The following is a 16,459-nucleotide window of genomic DNA, read 5'->3' as shown; positions in this document are numbered from 1 at the left end:
GAAAGACCAGAGAATCCTATTCCAAACATGATTTTTCTGGATCCCTCAACTAGTTCAACTAGTATTCGGTATGAAAAGCCGAAAGAAACTCGAGATGTTAACATGATGAGCATCTTCGGGAAAAAGAAAGGAGTACAACTCCTAAATGCTGAAGAATTTGAATATAATGAAATCGAGCATGAGGTAAAAAACGCTTCAATTCCAAAGCTAGATTTCAAACAAATATACAAAAGGGGAACATTTGACCTGATGGATAGCCATCATTTCAAATTACTGGAATTTACAACCCCCTCTACAACAGGAGAAACTGATCTTTTACTAATCACTCCAGCTGAAGTTGCCAGAGCAAAAGCAAAAAATTATCAATTTATGCATATTGGAGCAGTCCAAGTAGGCATAAAACTTTTAGCTCGAGAAGGCATAAATTGTTCAGTTCTATGTGTCTTACAAGACAATAGACTGGAAGATTTTCAAGCTAGTCTTTTGGGAACCCTTGAAGCATCTCTGTGCAACCAGGTGGCGTATTTCAACTGCTTCCCCAACTTCTCAACCAGTTTGAAAGATGCAGCCCACTGTCTCCGACTGAGAGTCAAGACAGATGGCATATCTATGAAAAATGATATGCAAGAATTGGCAATAGTATACAGAATATACTACAAACTGATGAGCACTACAGTAGAGCCAAAGACAAGGATATCTAACATCCCTGGTCTTACTACTGGATTCCTTACCAGTCAGAAGAACCATTCACAACAGATTCACAAGGTTACTTGGAATGAAGTAACATTTCCTATTGAATGGAAATTATCTGGTCCGAAGCTACCAGCCGAGAGTGCAAAAGCTAAAATTTATGAAAGCAGAAAGACTGGAGAAATCAGTCTAAATTTTGACAATTACAGAAAAAGTGATGTCTGTCCTGAGAATATCAGGATAAACAAAAATCTTCTCAGAAGAAGCTATAGCACTAGAGAAGCTAGTACTAGTGGCATGAAACCCACTATTGAAGAGCCAATTACTGAAGAAGACCTAGAAGCTGATCTAAACAGACCAGTTAATATGCTTGGAGCACAAAAGCTCTATGATCTTTATGAAGAAGCAGAATTCTGTGAAAATCCAGAAAGATTAGAAAAACTAATCGAAGAAATGAAAAATTTCAATCCAGGAAAGGAAAGAAAACTCCTTCCCTACCAGGATGTTGAAATGGAAGAAGGAGAAAGCTCCAAAACTTCCATTACCAGAGAAAAAGGAAAAGTGAAACTCCCTATACAAAAGGCCCCTACGGGCAGAGATGGAGAAAGAAATTCTCAAAGATTTGTCCCAGAGGACAAGATACCCAGAGTACCAATTACCAATCTTGGTATTTGGTTAGATCTGGATAAAACTCTAGACAAGAGAAAAACTCTTGACCAATGGGTAGACAGCCTGATGATGGCATCTGCTCTCACCTTTGGAAAATTCGAAGCTCCTGATCTTCAGATGTACTTTGAAACTACTCTCACAGGAGTAGCTAAGAAATATTATTTCTCTTTCAAAGAAACAGCCAGAGGAAAAGAATGGCTGGAAGATATCAAAGCTTCAAAATCTCCATATGATTTTGCAGTACCCCTGTACGATCAGTTCTGTGGAGATTCTGCAAATATGAGTGAAAAAGCCAGAGAAACGGCAAAATCAAATATCTATGCTCTCAAAATTTGTGACATGAGATATTTTGAAGAATACTTGAATGAATTTCAAGAATATTACTGTACAATTGGTGAACTAGAAAGCACAGATTTAGTCAACCTGTTGCGTAGGAAACTCCCTGAACCATGGAGAACAGCTGTGCGAGAAAGCATAGCAGAAAAACCAATTGAAAGATTTTCAGTTGGAGGAATTGCCGACAGAATCCGGCAATTACTGAAAGAACAATGCAAAGCCAATCTTAGAGCAAAGATGGCTAAGAAACAACTCAAATGAGTTGAAAATTTCTACTATGGAATACTGGATGTACCCACAAACTGGGGATGTCATGAATCCAAATTCCATAGGAAAAGAAAAGAAAAGTATTACCCCAAAAGATTCAACAAGGGTAATAAGAAAAGAAATTGGAAATTCAAGAAAAGTTCCAATTACAAGAAACAACAGGAGGAAAATCCTAAGAAGAAATTCTTCAAGAAAAAGAAGAATACTCATCAGCATAAACAACACCCCAGCAAGAAAGCTTGCAGATGTTGGTTATGTAAAGCTGAAGGGCACTATGCCAATGAATGCCCGGAAAAAGGTAAAAGATCTACTAAATCTCTCTTTGAAGAATATGAGCACATAGTAGAATATGCAAATATGAAAGGCTACGAAATAGCCTATTCAGATGATGAAAAAGACGACAGGTCAGTTTACTCTGCCTGGTCTGAAAAAGAAGATTCATCTGAGTCTGAGACTGATTCTGAAGAAGAGTACTTCGAATCCAGACAAATGAATATTTTGAGAATCAAAAATTGGGAAGAAAGCAAGACAGAATCCTTAATGTCTTCTTATCAGGTAAACCCTGGTACATTCGTTTGTGACTACTGCTTGTGTCACGAAAAGAATGGTCTCCCTATGTTTTGTGAAGAGTCAAAAAAGACTTATCACAAGGAATGTTTCATAGCTGAAGCAAGAAGAAAAACCAAGAATGGCCTTGTCAGCCAATTGGTTGAACAAGAATATGAAGAATATTTCTCTGAATACAAAGAGAAAAAGGCAGAAGCCTTGATCCAGGAAATCAGGGAACCTTCTCCCTAGAAAAAGAAAGAAGAAATCATCGATAAAGAAAAAACTGATGAAAATTTTGAACTGGTTGAACCACCAGAAATTGTTCCAGAAGAATGCAAACCATTCATTCCCAAAGAACAAGCTCAAGAAAATGAGCTTCAACAATCGAAAGTCGTCTCTACAAGTAGATACAGCAACTACATAGAGATTGGACTAAAATTCCCTGATCACAAAAAATATCATCTACATGCCTTTGTAGACAATGGATCAGGCTTTACAGTTGCAAAAAGATTTGCAATTCCAGAGAATCTCTGGAAAGAAGAAAAGAAAACAGCTACTGGTGTTACTTTTGATGGAAGCCATCTCACCATGAATAAAGTAGCAAAAAATGTTCACATCACCATTGGTGGAGGAACATTTATCATCCACAACGTTTGGCAATCTGAAGGCCAAGGCGCAGATTTCTTGTTGGGAAATGATTTTATTCTCCAACAGAGATTTATTCAGGATGAAGAAGCAATAGGCTTCAGAAAAGGAGAACGGGTGTTCTGGGCTGATAGGCTTATTCACGCCAAAAGTATTGTAGGTCCAAACTTTACTATCCAATATCAGAGATCGCAACAGAATAGTGGTGATCTTACCCCCTACAAACCCAAATTTGAACCCATACTCCAAATCAAGCAACAAGAAGAACTACTTGTTGAAGAATCTTCTGAAGAAGAAGAAGAAGAAGAAACTAGTGAAGAAGACGAAGCTAGTTTCATCCACGAGCACAACCTCAAGCACTTCCAGAATAAGCTTGAGGCTCAGAAAATTCCCACTCTTGAGAAAATCAAGAAACTACTTGAAGAGTACATCGACACAGATCCTCAGAAGTTTTGGGAAAAAGACCCAGTGGTCTGTGAATTGAGATTACATGACATGAATGCCATCTGTCATGTCAAAGTCATTCCTCAGTACAAAGAGGAAGATCAAAAAGAATTCAGAAAAGATATTGAAGATCTCCTGAATAAGAGATTAATTCAACCTTCCACTAGCCCTCATCATGCTCCAGCATTCTACGTGAGAAATCATGCAGAAACTGTAAGAGGAAAAGCTAGAATGGTGATTGACTATAGAGATGTCAACAAGAAGACTGTCAAAGACGGTTATGAAATTGCTCAAGTAAGAGTATTGATCAACCAGCTCAGAGGAGCCAAAGTCTTTTCAAAATTCGATGCAAAGTCGGGTTTCTGGCAAGTCAAGATGCATCCTGAGAGTATTCCTCTCACTGCATTTGGAACACCACAAGGACATTACGAATGGCTGGTAATGCCTTTTGGTTTAAAACAAGCTCCCTCAATCTTCCAGAGAAAGATGGACAACATCTTCAAGCATGTAGCGGAGTTCTGCGTCGTCTATATAGATGACATTCTGGTCTTCTCCAAAAACAGAGAAGAACACATGAAACACCTCTATGAGGTAGTAAAGCTGATAGTTCAGCATGGAATTATCCTAGGAGAAAAGAAAATCTTCTTTATCCTCGATGAAGTTGATTTCCTAGGAATAAACATCAAAAATGGGGTGATAAAACTCCAACCTCATATCCTTGAGAAGATCTGGAAGTTCCCAGATAGAATTCCTGATGCTAAGAGTCTAGAGAGATTCCTTGGTGTCATAAATTATGGGAGAGATTTCATTCCTAAAATTTCAGGGTTAACAGCAATGTTATCTCCTAAAACAAGTTCTAAAAGAAAGTGGAACTTCACAGAAGACGATGAGAAAATCGTGAAGCAGATAAAAAATCTCTGCAAAAACCTCCCTCCTCTTCAACAACCAGAAGAGAATGATGAAATTATCCTCCAAACAGATGCGAGTGATAATTACTGGTCCGGTGTTGTTCTGGCAAAAACGCCTGGAACTAACATTGAAAAGATCTGTAAATTTTGTAGTGGCAAGTTCAGCCCTGCAGAACTGAATTATCCCACAGGGGAAAAAGAAATTTTGGCTGTCAAGAAAACAATTATAAATTCTCCAGCTTTCCTTGGAAAACCCTTTACTGTCCGCACCGATTGTGCCAGAGTAAAGAATTTCAAAAATTTCAAACTCGATAAAGCTGCTGATAGAGGAAGACTAGCTAACTGGCAATTATTCCTTAACCAATATGATTATGTTGTTGAATTAATTGCAGGAAACAAGAACTATCTTCCAAACGCCTTAACAAGAGAATTAGCCATGTTCAGCAAAAGAACTTATGACAACGACGAAGGTCGCAATCCCAGAAGCAGAAGAGCTGGGAAAGAACCTGAAACCAATGAGGATCCCAAAGAAAAAATCCTCAAGAGGTTCCTGCTAAGCTCAAAAGGCTTAGCCACAACTGATCAATCCCAGGGTAAAGGATTGGCTAGCCCGTCTCAAACGGCAGACGGTAAAGGCTCATCAAGACCGTTGACGGCTGTTGCTTTGCCAAAAAGCAAACCTACTCCCACTGGAGTAATAAATGTTTTCAATTATGAACTTCGAACGTTCGATACTCCTGTGTTCAGAACTGGCAGGAGGTTAGCTTACCACCAGAAGGCAATTCTGGATAATCTTTTATTTGCCTTTCAGGAAAGAAGCAGTGGTCTTATGTTTCCAGCTTTCTTTGCACTAGCTGAAGAACTTTATGAAAATGCAAGACCACAGTTCGAAGAAATACAGCAGAGTGCTGTCAAGAAAGAAAAAATTAACTTCCTTGAAAGCCCAGAAAGTGCTAGGGTCCCTATCATGGCGCTCACAGAAGCAGACTGGCATAAATTTCACCATCTAATAGGAAGGCACAATTCAGAAGACCTAGTTCCTCCAACCCTCTTCATCATCGCGGGACCATATGTTGGAAGATACCTGGTAAATGTTCAAAGTGAACATCCGCAAGAACACAAGCTTTGGCTTGTTGAAAATGGTTTTGTTCATAATCTGTGGACCAAAACTAATGATGATCTAAAAGGTTTGCCGCCCATCATCGTCAATACAGTCAAGAATGTTAGAAAAAACGACTGTACGCTTCGTCTGAAGTTTAGATCCACTCCTCCAGAATGGATCCAGCAAACAAATGGTGAGGATGAATATATTGCCCCATATCATTATGTGAGAATTATTCCAAGACAATATCTGCAACCTGCTTGTGTGGGGTATAATGGCCAACCAAACTCTAGCATCCCATGGATGAAGGCCATGGCCCTGGAATACATGAAGAAGATCATCTCTGAAGATCTCAACAATACCTTCCTGGCAGCAGGAGAAAAGATTATTATCACTGCTTACGATCATCCTGACGTAGTCAGCAGTGACCTATTCCTATCTCTCACCAGAAAAGAGATAGACTCAACAATGGCATGCATGCAGTGGATGGACAAACTTGACAACGACAACCACTATAAGATGTATGTCGACACGGACGTAGAAGACAATGCTACAACTATTAGAATGGCTCAGGCAGACAACAACTCGTTTGTCTTTGGCCACCACTCAGAGACTGATGATAACATGTAGCAGCTGGTGAAAGAAAAAGGCACCAAAAACAAAAGGCAACTGTTCTCTTTTTCAAAAAGATACTTTTGCTTTTCAGAAAAAGAAGAAGGTGAAAAACATTTCACCCAAATGCTTTTGCTTTTCCTTGTCCGACCTCCATCATCAGGAGCACTCAGAAAAGCCGAAAGTCACGGAGTCCTCCTGTACATTTTTATGTTTTGAATTCTAGTTTGGGTTCCGCTCTCTATATAAAGAGCTTTAGTTTCATTTGTAAGGCATTCGAAAAGAGAAACAAAATCAGATTCTCTCAACAAAAGAAAGCCATAGTAGCAGTGTACTCTTTCCTTCCTGTTTTGTGAGAAGTAGTGTGCTTTCATTACAAGTAAGTATCTGTAATCATTCTCATGAATAGCTAAACAGGTTTTTAGCTGTTTACCTAAGAGTGAGGCTCTGGATTCTGTATCTGAAGTTTATGTTTGAATAAATAAATTCATTTTGTGCCCAGTACCTTGTCACAAAAATATTTTGCTGTTATTACTTTTATGTTTTTAGAAAACAGTAGCAGTAAGTAAGCAGTAGCAGTACTTATGTCTTGCTCTAAAGACTGAACCCTTTATCATACTAAGGCAGCAGTGATTCCGCCCTGTTAGTAGCCGCTTAGACAGGAAGTCGTTAGGTGAAATTGTGGCATGTTGAAGGTTAGTCCTTAGGCTGATACTATGTTCGGTCTAGAAAAGTGAAATATAAACTGATACTGAAGAAGCTGATACTGTGTAAAAGTAAAAGGATAAAAAGGGAATAGTATGTGTCCTTAATTGTATAAGGGAAAAGGTTGTGGACTTTGTTGTCAAAAAATTTGTTGTCTGGTAGTACTTTGTAGTTAACCCTAAAAAAAAAAATATTATTCTAAAAAAAAAAAAGAATAAAAAATATAGATAGAAAATGAATTTGGCGATTATCTTAAGATATATCTATAAAATTTTATTAGAAAGACAAAATATGCATTTATTTTGCAACCTTTGATAAAACATAGACAGAAATATGTACTCAAGTTAACCACTTCGTGTGGTAAAGTTGATCAAGCGGCCTAATATGGAACTCTTATGTCTTGTGTTCGAATTCTAACTCCGATCAATTTGTGGCAAGCAGGTTTGAAAGATTTCGGATTCGTGGCACATGTAGCGGGAGATTAGCCTGACTTACATAATAAACCTTTCCTTAAAAAGTATTTCCTTCATGTCAAATGCTCTAATAATATTTCTATTTTTTTTTTTTACAAAATAAAATTAACCGAAATTAAAAGGTATGCTGTAAATTGTCTTGTTGGACTTGGACACATCAGTGTTATATTTCCTTTTATGGCGTTTAGCTTCTTTTATCTCATGCAACATGATGTCAGATACTGAGACTGAGACAGTGAGACCTGCCTAGAAATTCTAGGTACGCACAAGCACCCCATTTTGATGTTCATGACCAGTCATCAAATCATCATCTTTCTGACCCATAGTCGTCAAGGATAGTGAATATTACACATAACCAACCCGCTGTAAATGACCCTATTTTAAAATGGGTGTAAGATTTCCAGGAGGTCACTTACCGTTATCTGGTGCATTATTCTTCGCATGCTCGTTGCAAAAAGAACTCTTTTAATTGGCCAAAAGATAATTACTAGAGAATAGAGACTGAATGAAATTATGAATGACATGCGAAGATTCTTTGCCCATGTCCTTTGCATAACAAATTATTACTAATACAGCAGTTCCCTAATAATCAATATATAATCTGCATAAAAGGACTGGTGGGTAGACACCAAAGAGGACTTCACATGTTTCACATGGCTTCCCCTTCAGAAGAGGGAAGAAATTGATCAAATAATTAGCTCAAAACTTCTTCAAATTAATCAACAAGGACTACAAAATTTGCTTTCTTCCCCCTCCCACAAAGAAGAAAGCAATGCTCTTTACATATGAAAATCTGGATGCTTGCGGCCAGGACAGAAACATAATGGTCATTTTCAAGAGGATTCAACACAAGTCATTCATCAGATATTTTAAGCCTCAACCCCACGAGGAGGGCAGAGCTACAGAGATATACATTTAGACTCGGCAGAAAGATGATAATTCTACTCACCATCCCATCAGTGTTCTTCTAACTCTATCTACAATCTGATTCTTAGCAACCATATTTGATAATTGAAATTTGGAATTCTCCTCCAACAGAAAACTATACACCTCCCATTCACGATCTGATGCTGAGATCCTTCCAATTTCAGCCTGAAAGACAGGACAATTCAAACTGTTCAGTAGTCACTTCTAACTTGGCCAAATTGTGCAGTGTGACTTGAGTTACCAATTCACAATAGAACATGTGTTTTCAGTGTTTAATCTACGAATGAGACTGGATTGCATTACATCCTGTCTTATTCTACTATAATGTTCATGAATTTATGAATCACTTTTAGTATAACGATGCCTACTCATACCGAGAAAATGCAGATCCTCAGTGCTTTTAGAGCCAAAGTAACATCATAGAAAACTAGTGGTCGCCCCTTTCCAGATAGTTCAACTGGATTAGCAACCAACAATTCTGTATCAGGCCCTCGGTTTGCAATGATAACACGCAGTGGGTGAAGCATCTCCACCTTCAAACTCAAACATAATGCACTCTGCTCCTCCGGATCCTGAATCTTTTTCCCATCCTTTTGCTGAATAAAAAGGTCTAAATCCCGATACCCTTTTGTAGTTGGAGAAAATCGACCATAAGCTATCTGAACAAAAAAAAAAAAAAAAAAGATAACAAACATTTTGCATCAGAAAATTGCAAAACCTTACTAATCTGGCAAGTGTACACTTTAGATGAATTCACGGAAGAAAATAAAGGATAAGACCAGTCATAATGTTCCTGGCTAACAAAAATTAATCTTATGGCTTCATCAAGCATGGCCAAAGAATAATGGCATGACACACTTGTTTTTCTCCAATGTGGTGTTACAACAGAAGAAAATAAGAGGCATGGGGAAAGCCACTACAAAGAAATTCCAGGGATCAGTAAAGCAAACATCGAGTTCCTATTGGTCAAGGGCTGACAACAGAGATTGAACCCTATGAGGTCAGAAGAAATGAGTATGGAGAGATATATGGGCGTACAGAAGGAGCTTGATATATTAATTATTATTTACGTACAAGACCCTTTGGTATAGATTGGGTTTCCAGCTTTCTGCAAATTAAACAATATCAGAGTAAATTCTATAGCTTCAAGCACCATAGTTTCTTACTTTGTTTCACTTTAGAATTTATGCATACTTTGTGTAAGGAAGACAGAGCTGCAAATGCAAAAACAAAATGAAACAAAACTGAAGATTTCGGTCCTAACACCAAATTATCGCGCAGAGCAACCTAATTTTCCATAAAGTAGAAGTTCCAACCAACCCACATTCTTTCCGCACACACTCAAATGCATATATAACTCTTCTATCACCCTTGTTGGGGTTGAGGTCGGAATTCAACCTCATTCCCATCTAGGGAAACCTGTGTCAACTAGGACCTTGGAAACCAGCTAACCATGCTCATCTTATTAGGTGGCTGGCAATTTTACCATTCCAGGACAGGCATGTGCCGACCAAACAAACAGAATAAAATAGCCTAGTTACTAAACTATGATCTGATGTTGTCTGGAAAAAAGATGATATAAGAATCTTTACCTTGATGTTGCTGTCTTTCAAAGTTCTCATAATGTCATACAAGAGACCCTTGTGATCAGCACAGTGGATCTGAAGTAATGTATGTGCTGGGCTCAATGAGTTGTCTATTGTTACATTAGCGTTCTTCAATTTCGTCATATCAGGACTAAGAGCTTGAGAACGGATTTCTTTATCCAACAGCTCACACCTAAATAGCTCTTCAGCTACTACAGGAGACAGAGAAGGAATGCCATGGTGGGGATCATACTCGGGGCCTACCAACTGAAGTTCGCAACTGGTACACGACTCACCCAATACGGCTCGCAACTGTTTCAATGTCTTATCTTGCCGCTCCTTTGTGTGCAGAAGATCCCTGAAATGAGAATTTAGCCCATACGAATCTTTATATGCAATAGCATCAAGATTTTACATTAACTGACTTATTACACTACCAAGAATACCAAATCAAAGACAATAATTTTGACTAGATCCCAGCTATATTCCTGGTCTCTGAGGATAATGATATTTTATCCTTTAGCAATTGGTCAGGAAAAAATTTAGTCGGTGGAGAAGAGTGGAAAGTTACAAGTTAGGAACTAATATCAGCTCAAAGAGAAAGAGGAAAGTAGGTAAAATTAGAAACCATGTCCCACATTGTTACATATAGACAAGCTCAGTATCTAAGTGACTAACCTATGATGTCTAGCCAATTTGCCATCTAGAAACCATGTAAATGTGAGAAAACAAGCACATGATAGAATTTATGAAAACTTTCAGATATAGAAACAGAAAACAAATACCAAAGCAAAACTCACATGTTATCTGTTATGAAGAACAGGTCCAAGACCCTGTCATCTGGTGTCGTTGTCACTTTCACCCTTTGAATCGAAAGCTCAAGATCAGACAGAATTTCAGTGACATCTAAGACAAAGGAGTTGAGGCAACATGAGACTAGAGCCACAGGGAGACAAATGAACAAAAATATTATTCGTTCCTGAAGAGGAAGTGGGAAATATTTCCCTTACCATGCAATAATCCATTACGGTCAGAGCAAAGAAACTTCAATAGATAAACTGCAGGGGGCGAGGAACATGTAGTCTGGGGGTAGAAGTAATACGGAACAGAACATGACGGGCACACGGATAGGAGCTGGTTCTCCAAATTCGACCATTTCACTTTTGTTGAGTTAGAATGAGGAACCACCCATAATACAACGTAGCACCATATCCCATCAGTTGAAAAATCTATAGCGAGAATTCATCGAAGGGAAAGAATATATATATCAGGTCAGTACAGGCATAAACCTCAACAATAGAAGATTCTCTAACTAAAGCATACATCGGACCATTTGATTTCCAAACTACAAAGACAATTACATACAACACCACAGCCACCAAATGACCAAATATTTCCCAAATTTTAGAAACCACCTAATCTTGCAGATGACATGGAATTTATGCACAAAGGGGATTCATAGTAAGATGAAATATGAATGTCACAGTAGTTTGAATTCAAAATCTGGGAATTCATCGCAGTAGTCATATGAATCAGCTACTAGAGTAATCAACAATACGGACCTGCATACCAAAACCGTTGAAAAAAAAAATCCCTTTATTCAAAAAAAAAAAAAAAAAAGGGTCCCTATCTTGCTATTTGGTTCCTGCATCAATAGTGATCAAGAAACCCAAAAAGTACTTAAAAACCCATCTCAACCCAAAAAACAAACCCACAAAACATCTTCTTAGCTTTCTCCTTTTTCCCCTCAGATCTTAGCAAATAATCATAGAATGAGCTTTCTTCTACTCTACGTTTCAAACAACTGGTGCATGATTGTTATGTGTTAGAGAAACAAACAAATTTGTCAAAGATAAAAAGGGTCAAATGTGAAACCCCAAAACTATCATAAGCAGCTGTAACATTTTGCTTTACCAGCTTTTCTGATGCAGAGCCCAAAATCGAGGATGATCCTGCAAATATCGCATCCCAGACCGGTCTTATCCGGGCAATTAACGGTGATGACGGAAGCCTCGCCGGGGCGTTTAGCTTTCTGGAACACAACGACGTCGTCGCTCGGGATTCCCATATTCCGATCAAAATGAAAGTCTGCGGTGAATTGAAAGGTGAGAGAGGAAATGATGAATGAGAGGAGAGGAGAGGAGAGGAGAGGCTAAGGCGGGCACTTGATTTGACGTTGAGCGAGAGTTGGAGAGTCTGCTACCATAGGAAGATACACATCAGCATTTTACACGTGGTGGATGGCTGCGGTAGCGGAGCTCCCCGGCCTTGGGAATTAGTTAGGATTCAGCTAGAAAGCTCGGCTACCATTTTCCACATGATTATTACTCGAAACTTGCTGTATATACGGCCGGTCTCTACGTAGAGACGACAAAATTATAAGGACTACCCTGCTGGACTTCGACGTGTCCGTGATCTGCGACACGTTAAGCTGATGCTAATTGATTTAATTTGGTTTATTTATGTTATTCTATTTTCTTCAAGATGATTTATATTACTATTCTGAAATTTGATTGGTCAAAATGCCGTGGAAGCGCACTTATCTCACGGCCTAAAACATTTTCCCTCTATGAGGGATATCATGATCATTCAAATTTCAAAGTCGGAAATAATTCATCATTTGATTGTGTGAAAAAAAAAATTGAGTATTTTATAAACGTGACATTTTACAAGAATTGTGTTGTAGAAAGAAAATTTTATCAAGTCGAGTCAGAAACTCAGAACAACTCCACACAACTCATGTCATATCCCAGCTATACAAGAGTTCTGTCCAAGAAGATAGTTCGTGATGGTCATTTTAGATGTCTAGAAGATGCACAAACAACTGAAAACCTTCACATACTTCGTGCTCTATTTGATTCGTTTTTCTTCCAACTCTGAAATCTGAATATATTTCAGTTTTTTTTTTTTTCCCGATTGATCTGAATATATTTCAGTTGCTAATATGTCATTTTAATGCAAAATAGATTAAAGTACAAATTTGTATATTGTTATGATACTAATACTCAGGTAACGTGTCTGGAAGTTGCTCCAAACTGTATCTCTCCCAGAAAATACTCTTGTTTTGGGAGAGAAAAAAAATAAGAACAATTTGGAAGCTTTTCAATTTGTCTAGTAGAGATTAGGCATGTTTGCCAGAAAATTAGGAATATGCTAAACGAACCCAACTGCCAACTCACATGAGAGGTTGTAATTCATCAACCGAAATTTGCAGTCAATTCGGGATAAGGATGTGTCCATCGCAAAACATAAGAGCATCTCCAACAATGATACTTATATTCATAGCTAAAAGTAGCTAAAAGTGAAATATAACTAGTTAACTATTGAGTTATGCTCCAGCAGAATACTTAAATCTAAAGTTAAATTTAGGTTTTAGTTAAATTTTTTCTCATCCTAGCTAAATATAGCTAGAGTGTTTAGCTAAAGCTAAATTTAGGTGTTTGATAGCTATTCTATTGGAGATAGAACTTATCCTAATATTTGTTAAATTTCAATTTTTTTTTAAAATAGCTACTCTGTTGGAGATGCCCTAAGACCATAGAACATTTAGAGTCCAACTGCTCACATTTTACTCATATAGCTAATTTAGTGGCTAAAAGATTCACTCGAACACCCAATAGCTAATTCAATGTTTTGCTAATTCACTCGAACACCCAATAGCTAATTCAATGTTTTGCTAGCGGCCCAGTTCTAGTCAAACAATGAGAAAGAAAACCAATTGAGAATTCAGGGTTTACTCTCAGAATTTTCAAGGAACAGAAGAAAATAGCATATACCGAAACGAAAAACAACTAGCCAAACGCAAGTTTTATACAGAAATTAAACTTCCATTACTTCAAGATACGGTTGCAAATTACACGAACAGCAAATTCAACAACCCAATACTCATTCCACCCAGATCTAAACATAAAATCCCTAGAACCAGTCCTAAACTAAACCCACCAAGTAAAATCCCCAAATTAACCCCCAAACCCGTAAAGGGTCCTTCCCTGCCTCTTCAAAGCATAGACGACATCCATGGCGGTGACGGTCTTCCTCCGGGCGTGCTCAGTGTAGGTGACGGCGTCACGGATGACGTTCTCGAGAAAGATCTTGAGGACACCTCGGGTCTCTTCGTAGATGAGACCGGAGATACGCTTGACGCCGCCTCTGCGAGCCAAACGGCGAATGGCGGGCTTGGTGATGCCCTGGATATTATCCCTCAGAACCTTCCTATGACGCTTGGCTCCTCCTTTGCCCAAACCCTTGCCTCCCTTGCCGCGGCCTGACATTTTCACCGGAAAATTTGAAGGAGAGAAACTCTGATTTTGATGAAGATGAGGGAATTGAGATGATTCGATGGGGAAGGTGGTGGTGAGTGAGGGTATTTATATCAAGGGAATTAGGGATTTGAGATTGGAATTGGGAATTTGAAACAAGGCGGAGTTAATAATGGACGTTGGATGCGGGTGCTTATCGACGGCTTAGGGGCTCGATCCGCGTCATGGGTTGTAGCGCAATCTGAACCGTTTATATTTGTGGTAATGTACGGTGTGGAAGTCGTGTTTAAGGTTTGGCACGGATTGTGGTTTTTTTTGGCGGCGTTTGGGAAAAGCACAAGGACTCGCTTTTTGAAATTTGCAAATGAGTTTGTTTTGGGGAATAATCAGCGCGTGGCACGTGCCAGCGTAATGGAATGACAGAAGCACCCTTTTGGCTGATAATAAATTTTAAGATTTTATGGATGAGCTCATCTTTGTTAATTTTTTATTTTATTTTTTGGTACAGAGCTCATCTTGTTATTTTGTTCAAGCTAAATCCTACCTGAGCTCTTCGTATCAATAAGGAAAAAAAATTTGTAAAAATTGTTAAAAGATTCATTTTATCAACTTTTTGTGATGAAGAATCGGACAAAGTTATTTCAATAATCTTACTTTTCTAAATTTATCCCTTTACTTTTGTCATAATTTAAGGGTCTTTCTAAATGTACCCAGCAAATATCTAAATACACCCAGCATTCTAAATATTATTCTATATTTCCCGTTTTATCCTTATTTAAATAAACCCAGCAACCTTGTTTAAATAAACCCAGCAAACACAATAGCAAGCTGAGCATCTCTAAGGCTCTTGAGGCTGCCCAGACCGCATGAACACCAATAAACAAGAGCAAGAATTAACAATTGAATAATTGATTCTTTGGTCAAAGACAATGCTAGGGACTCGTAACTTGGGGTAAAATACAATACAATTCTTCTCATTATGCAGCAACCTCCAGAACAGGAATTAATGTGAGGAGGAATTTATGCTTGTACTTTCAAATTTACTTTAATATGATGCCACTTTCAGGTTGAGATCGTGATGGGACTCGAGGAGGAATTTAGTATTAGTGTGGAAGAGGAGAGTGCTCAGAGCATTGCAACTGTTCAGGATGCTGCGGATCTTATCGAGAAACTCATCGAGAAGAACAAGGCTTAGAAGAAGTAATGGGAAAACAAGAGTCAAGTAGTGTTTTCACATCCTAGCCTGCTTTAGATAATTATTTGGTTGGTAGACTGGTTATGTATGCAGTCATTTTGTGTGAATTTTGAACCTGATAGTTGTTGAGTGGTTAAATTATGAATGTATGAATTTGAGTTTGTGTGATCAAGCTCCTTTCTTTCCTATATTTCTGATGAAATAGAGAATGACCTTACAATACCTGATGACGCACTCGTCTACATTATAATGATATCTTTTTAAGTTCTAGTTATACCAAGTTTATGGTCACTGGGCGTTGAGTTCACTAGTGCAGATTTTGCAGAAATTTGAACAGACCAAACTGTGACAGGATGTAAAGGCATCAATCACAAATTCTCAATTCATTAAAGATGATCCAAGAACTTTACTTTCCCAATATGTACATGGTCAGTTTGACGTCCACATTCTTCATGGTCGATCGATTTGTACCATCTCATTGAACCCAAATGAAGATACCGTCTGGGTTCATCTGTGCTTTGTTTAGAAAAATCAAAATGTGATTTGTTTTTCTTATTTTGGTGAGGCTGATCTACGGCAGTGACTAGTACTACGGCAGCTGCCCAAATTTAAAGGTAGCATTGGCACCAAATAAATCCAAAGGATCATATCACCCAGCACTGCTGAAAACATTTTCTGTTGCCACACTTCCAAGACTTACTCTTAATCTATTTCCAGGTATTAAAATTTCTTTATGTTCAAAGTTCAATTAGCTACACAGGTGAGAGTGAATATAAATTTCTGCCATGACCTTTTGGACTGATAAACATTTCAAAGCTTGCACACATGCTTTAGATATTTTCAGCGTCAGAGAGTAGTGACATGAAACAAGTCTAATGCCAGCCCAAATACACCCAATTTGTCAATTTAAACACCTAATTTGCAAAGCCAATTCCAAATGATATAGGTTCTAGAAACTATTGTATTGCTAGTAATCTAGTTCTAATCCAACAAAGCCATGAAAACCAACCATATAGTCAGAAAACACTTCCCAATTGCTCTAAACAATCCACCACAGAGCTAAATATGCAAACAAAAACAAAACAGCAAGAA

The 16,459-nt window shown here is 38.1% G+C and overlaps 2 protein-coding genes across 2 annotated transcripts; both read right to left on the bottom strand.

Moving 5' to 3' along the window:
* Nucleotides 1–8,045: 8,045 nt before the first annotated feature.
* On the bottom strand, nt 8,046–12,076 carry LOC133733533 (ACT domain-containing protein ACR9-like). The gene is made up of 6 exons (XM_062161161.1): nt 11,828–12,076; nt 10,924–11,142; nt 10,714–10,819; nt 9,920–10,271; nt 8,702–8,986; nt 8,046–8,492 (listed from the first exon to the last, which is right to left on the bottom strand). The coding sequence occupies exons 1-6, from the start codon at nt 11,979–11,981 to the stop codon at nt 8,346–8,348; spliced, it is 1,263 nt and encodes a 420-aa protein (XP_062017145.1). The 5' UTR covers nt 11,982–12,076; the 3' UTR covers nt 8,046–8,345.
* Nucleotides 12,077–13,615: 1,539 nt separating this feature from the next.
* On the bottom strand, nt 13,616–14,279 carry LOC133733400 (histone H4). The gene has a single exon (XM_062161030.1). The coding sequence runs from the start codon at nt 14,182–14,184 to the stop codon at nt 13,873–13,875; it is 312 nt and encodes a 103-aa protein (XP_062017014.1). The 5' UTR covers nt 14,185–14,279; the 3' UTR covers nt 13,616–13,872.
* Nucleotides 14,280–16,459: the final 2,180 nt, after the last annotated feature.

Source organism: Rosa rugosa, chromosome 2 (genome assembly GCF_958449725.1).
Source record: "Rosa rugosa chromosome 2, drRosRugo1.1, whole genome shotgun sequence".
Classification (NCBI taxonomy): Eukaryota; Viridiplantae; Streptophyta; class Magnoliopsida; order Rosales; family Rosaceae; genus Rosa; species Rosa rugosa.
The sequence above is the reverse complement of the archived record's forward strand: the minus strand, read 5'-3'. Positions and strand labels throughout refer to the sequence as shown.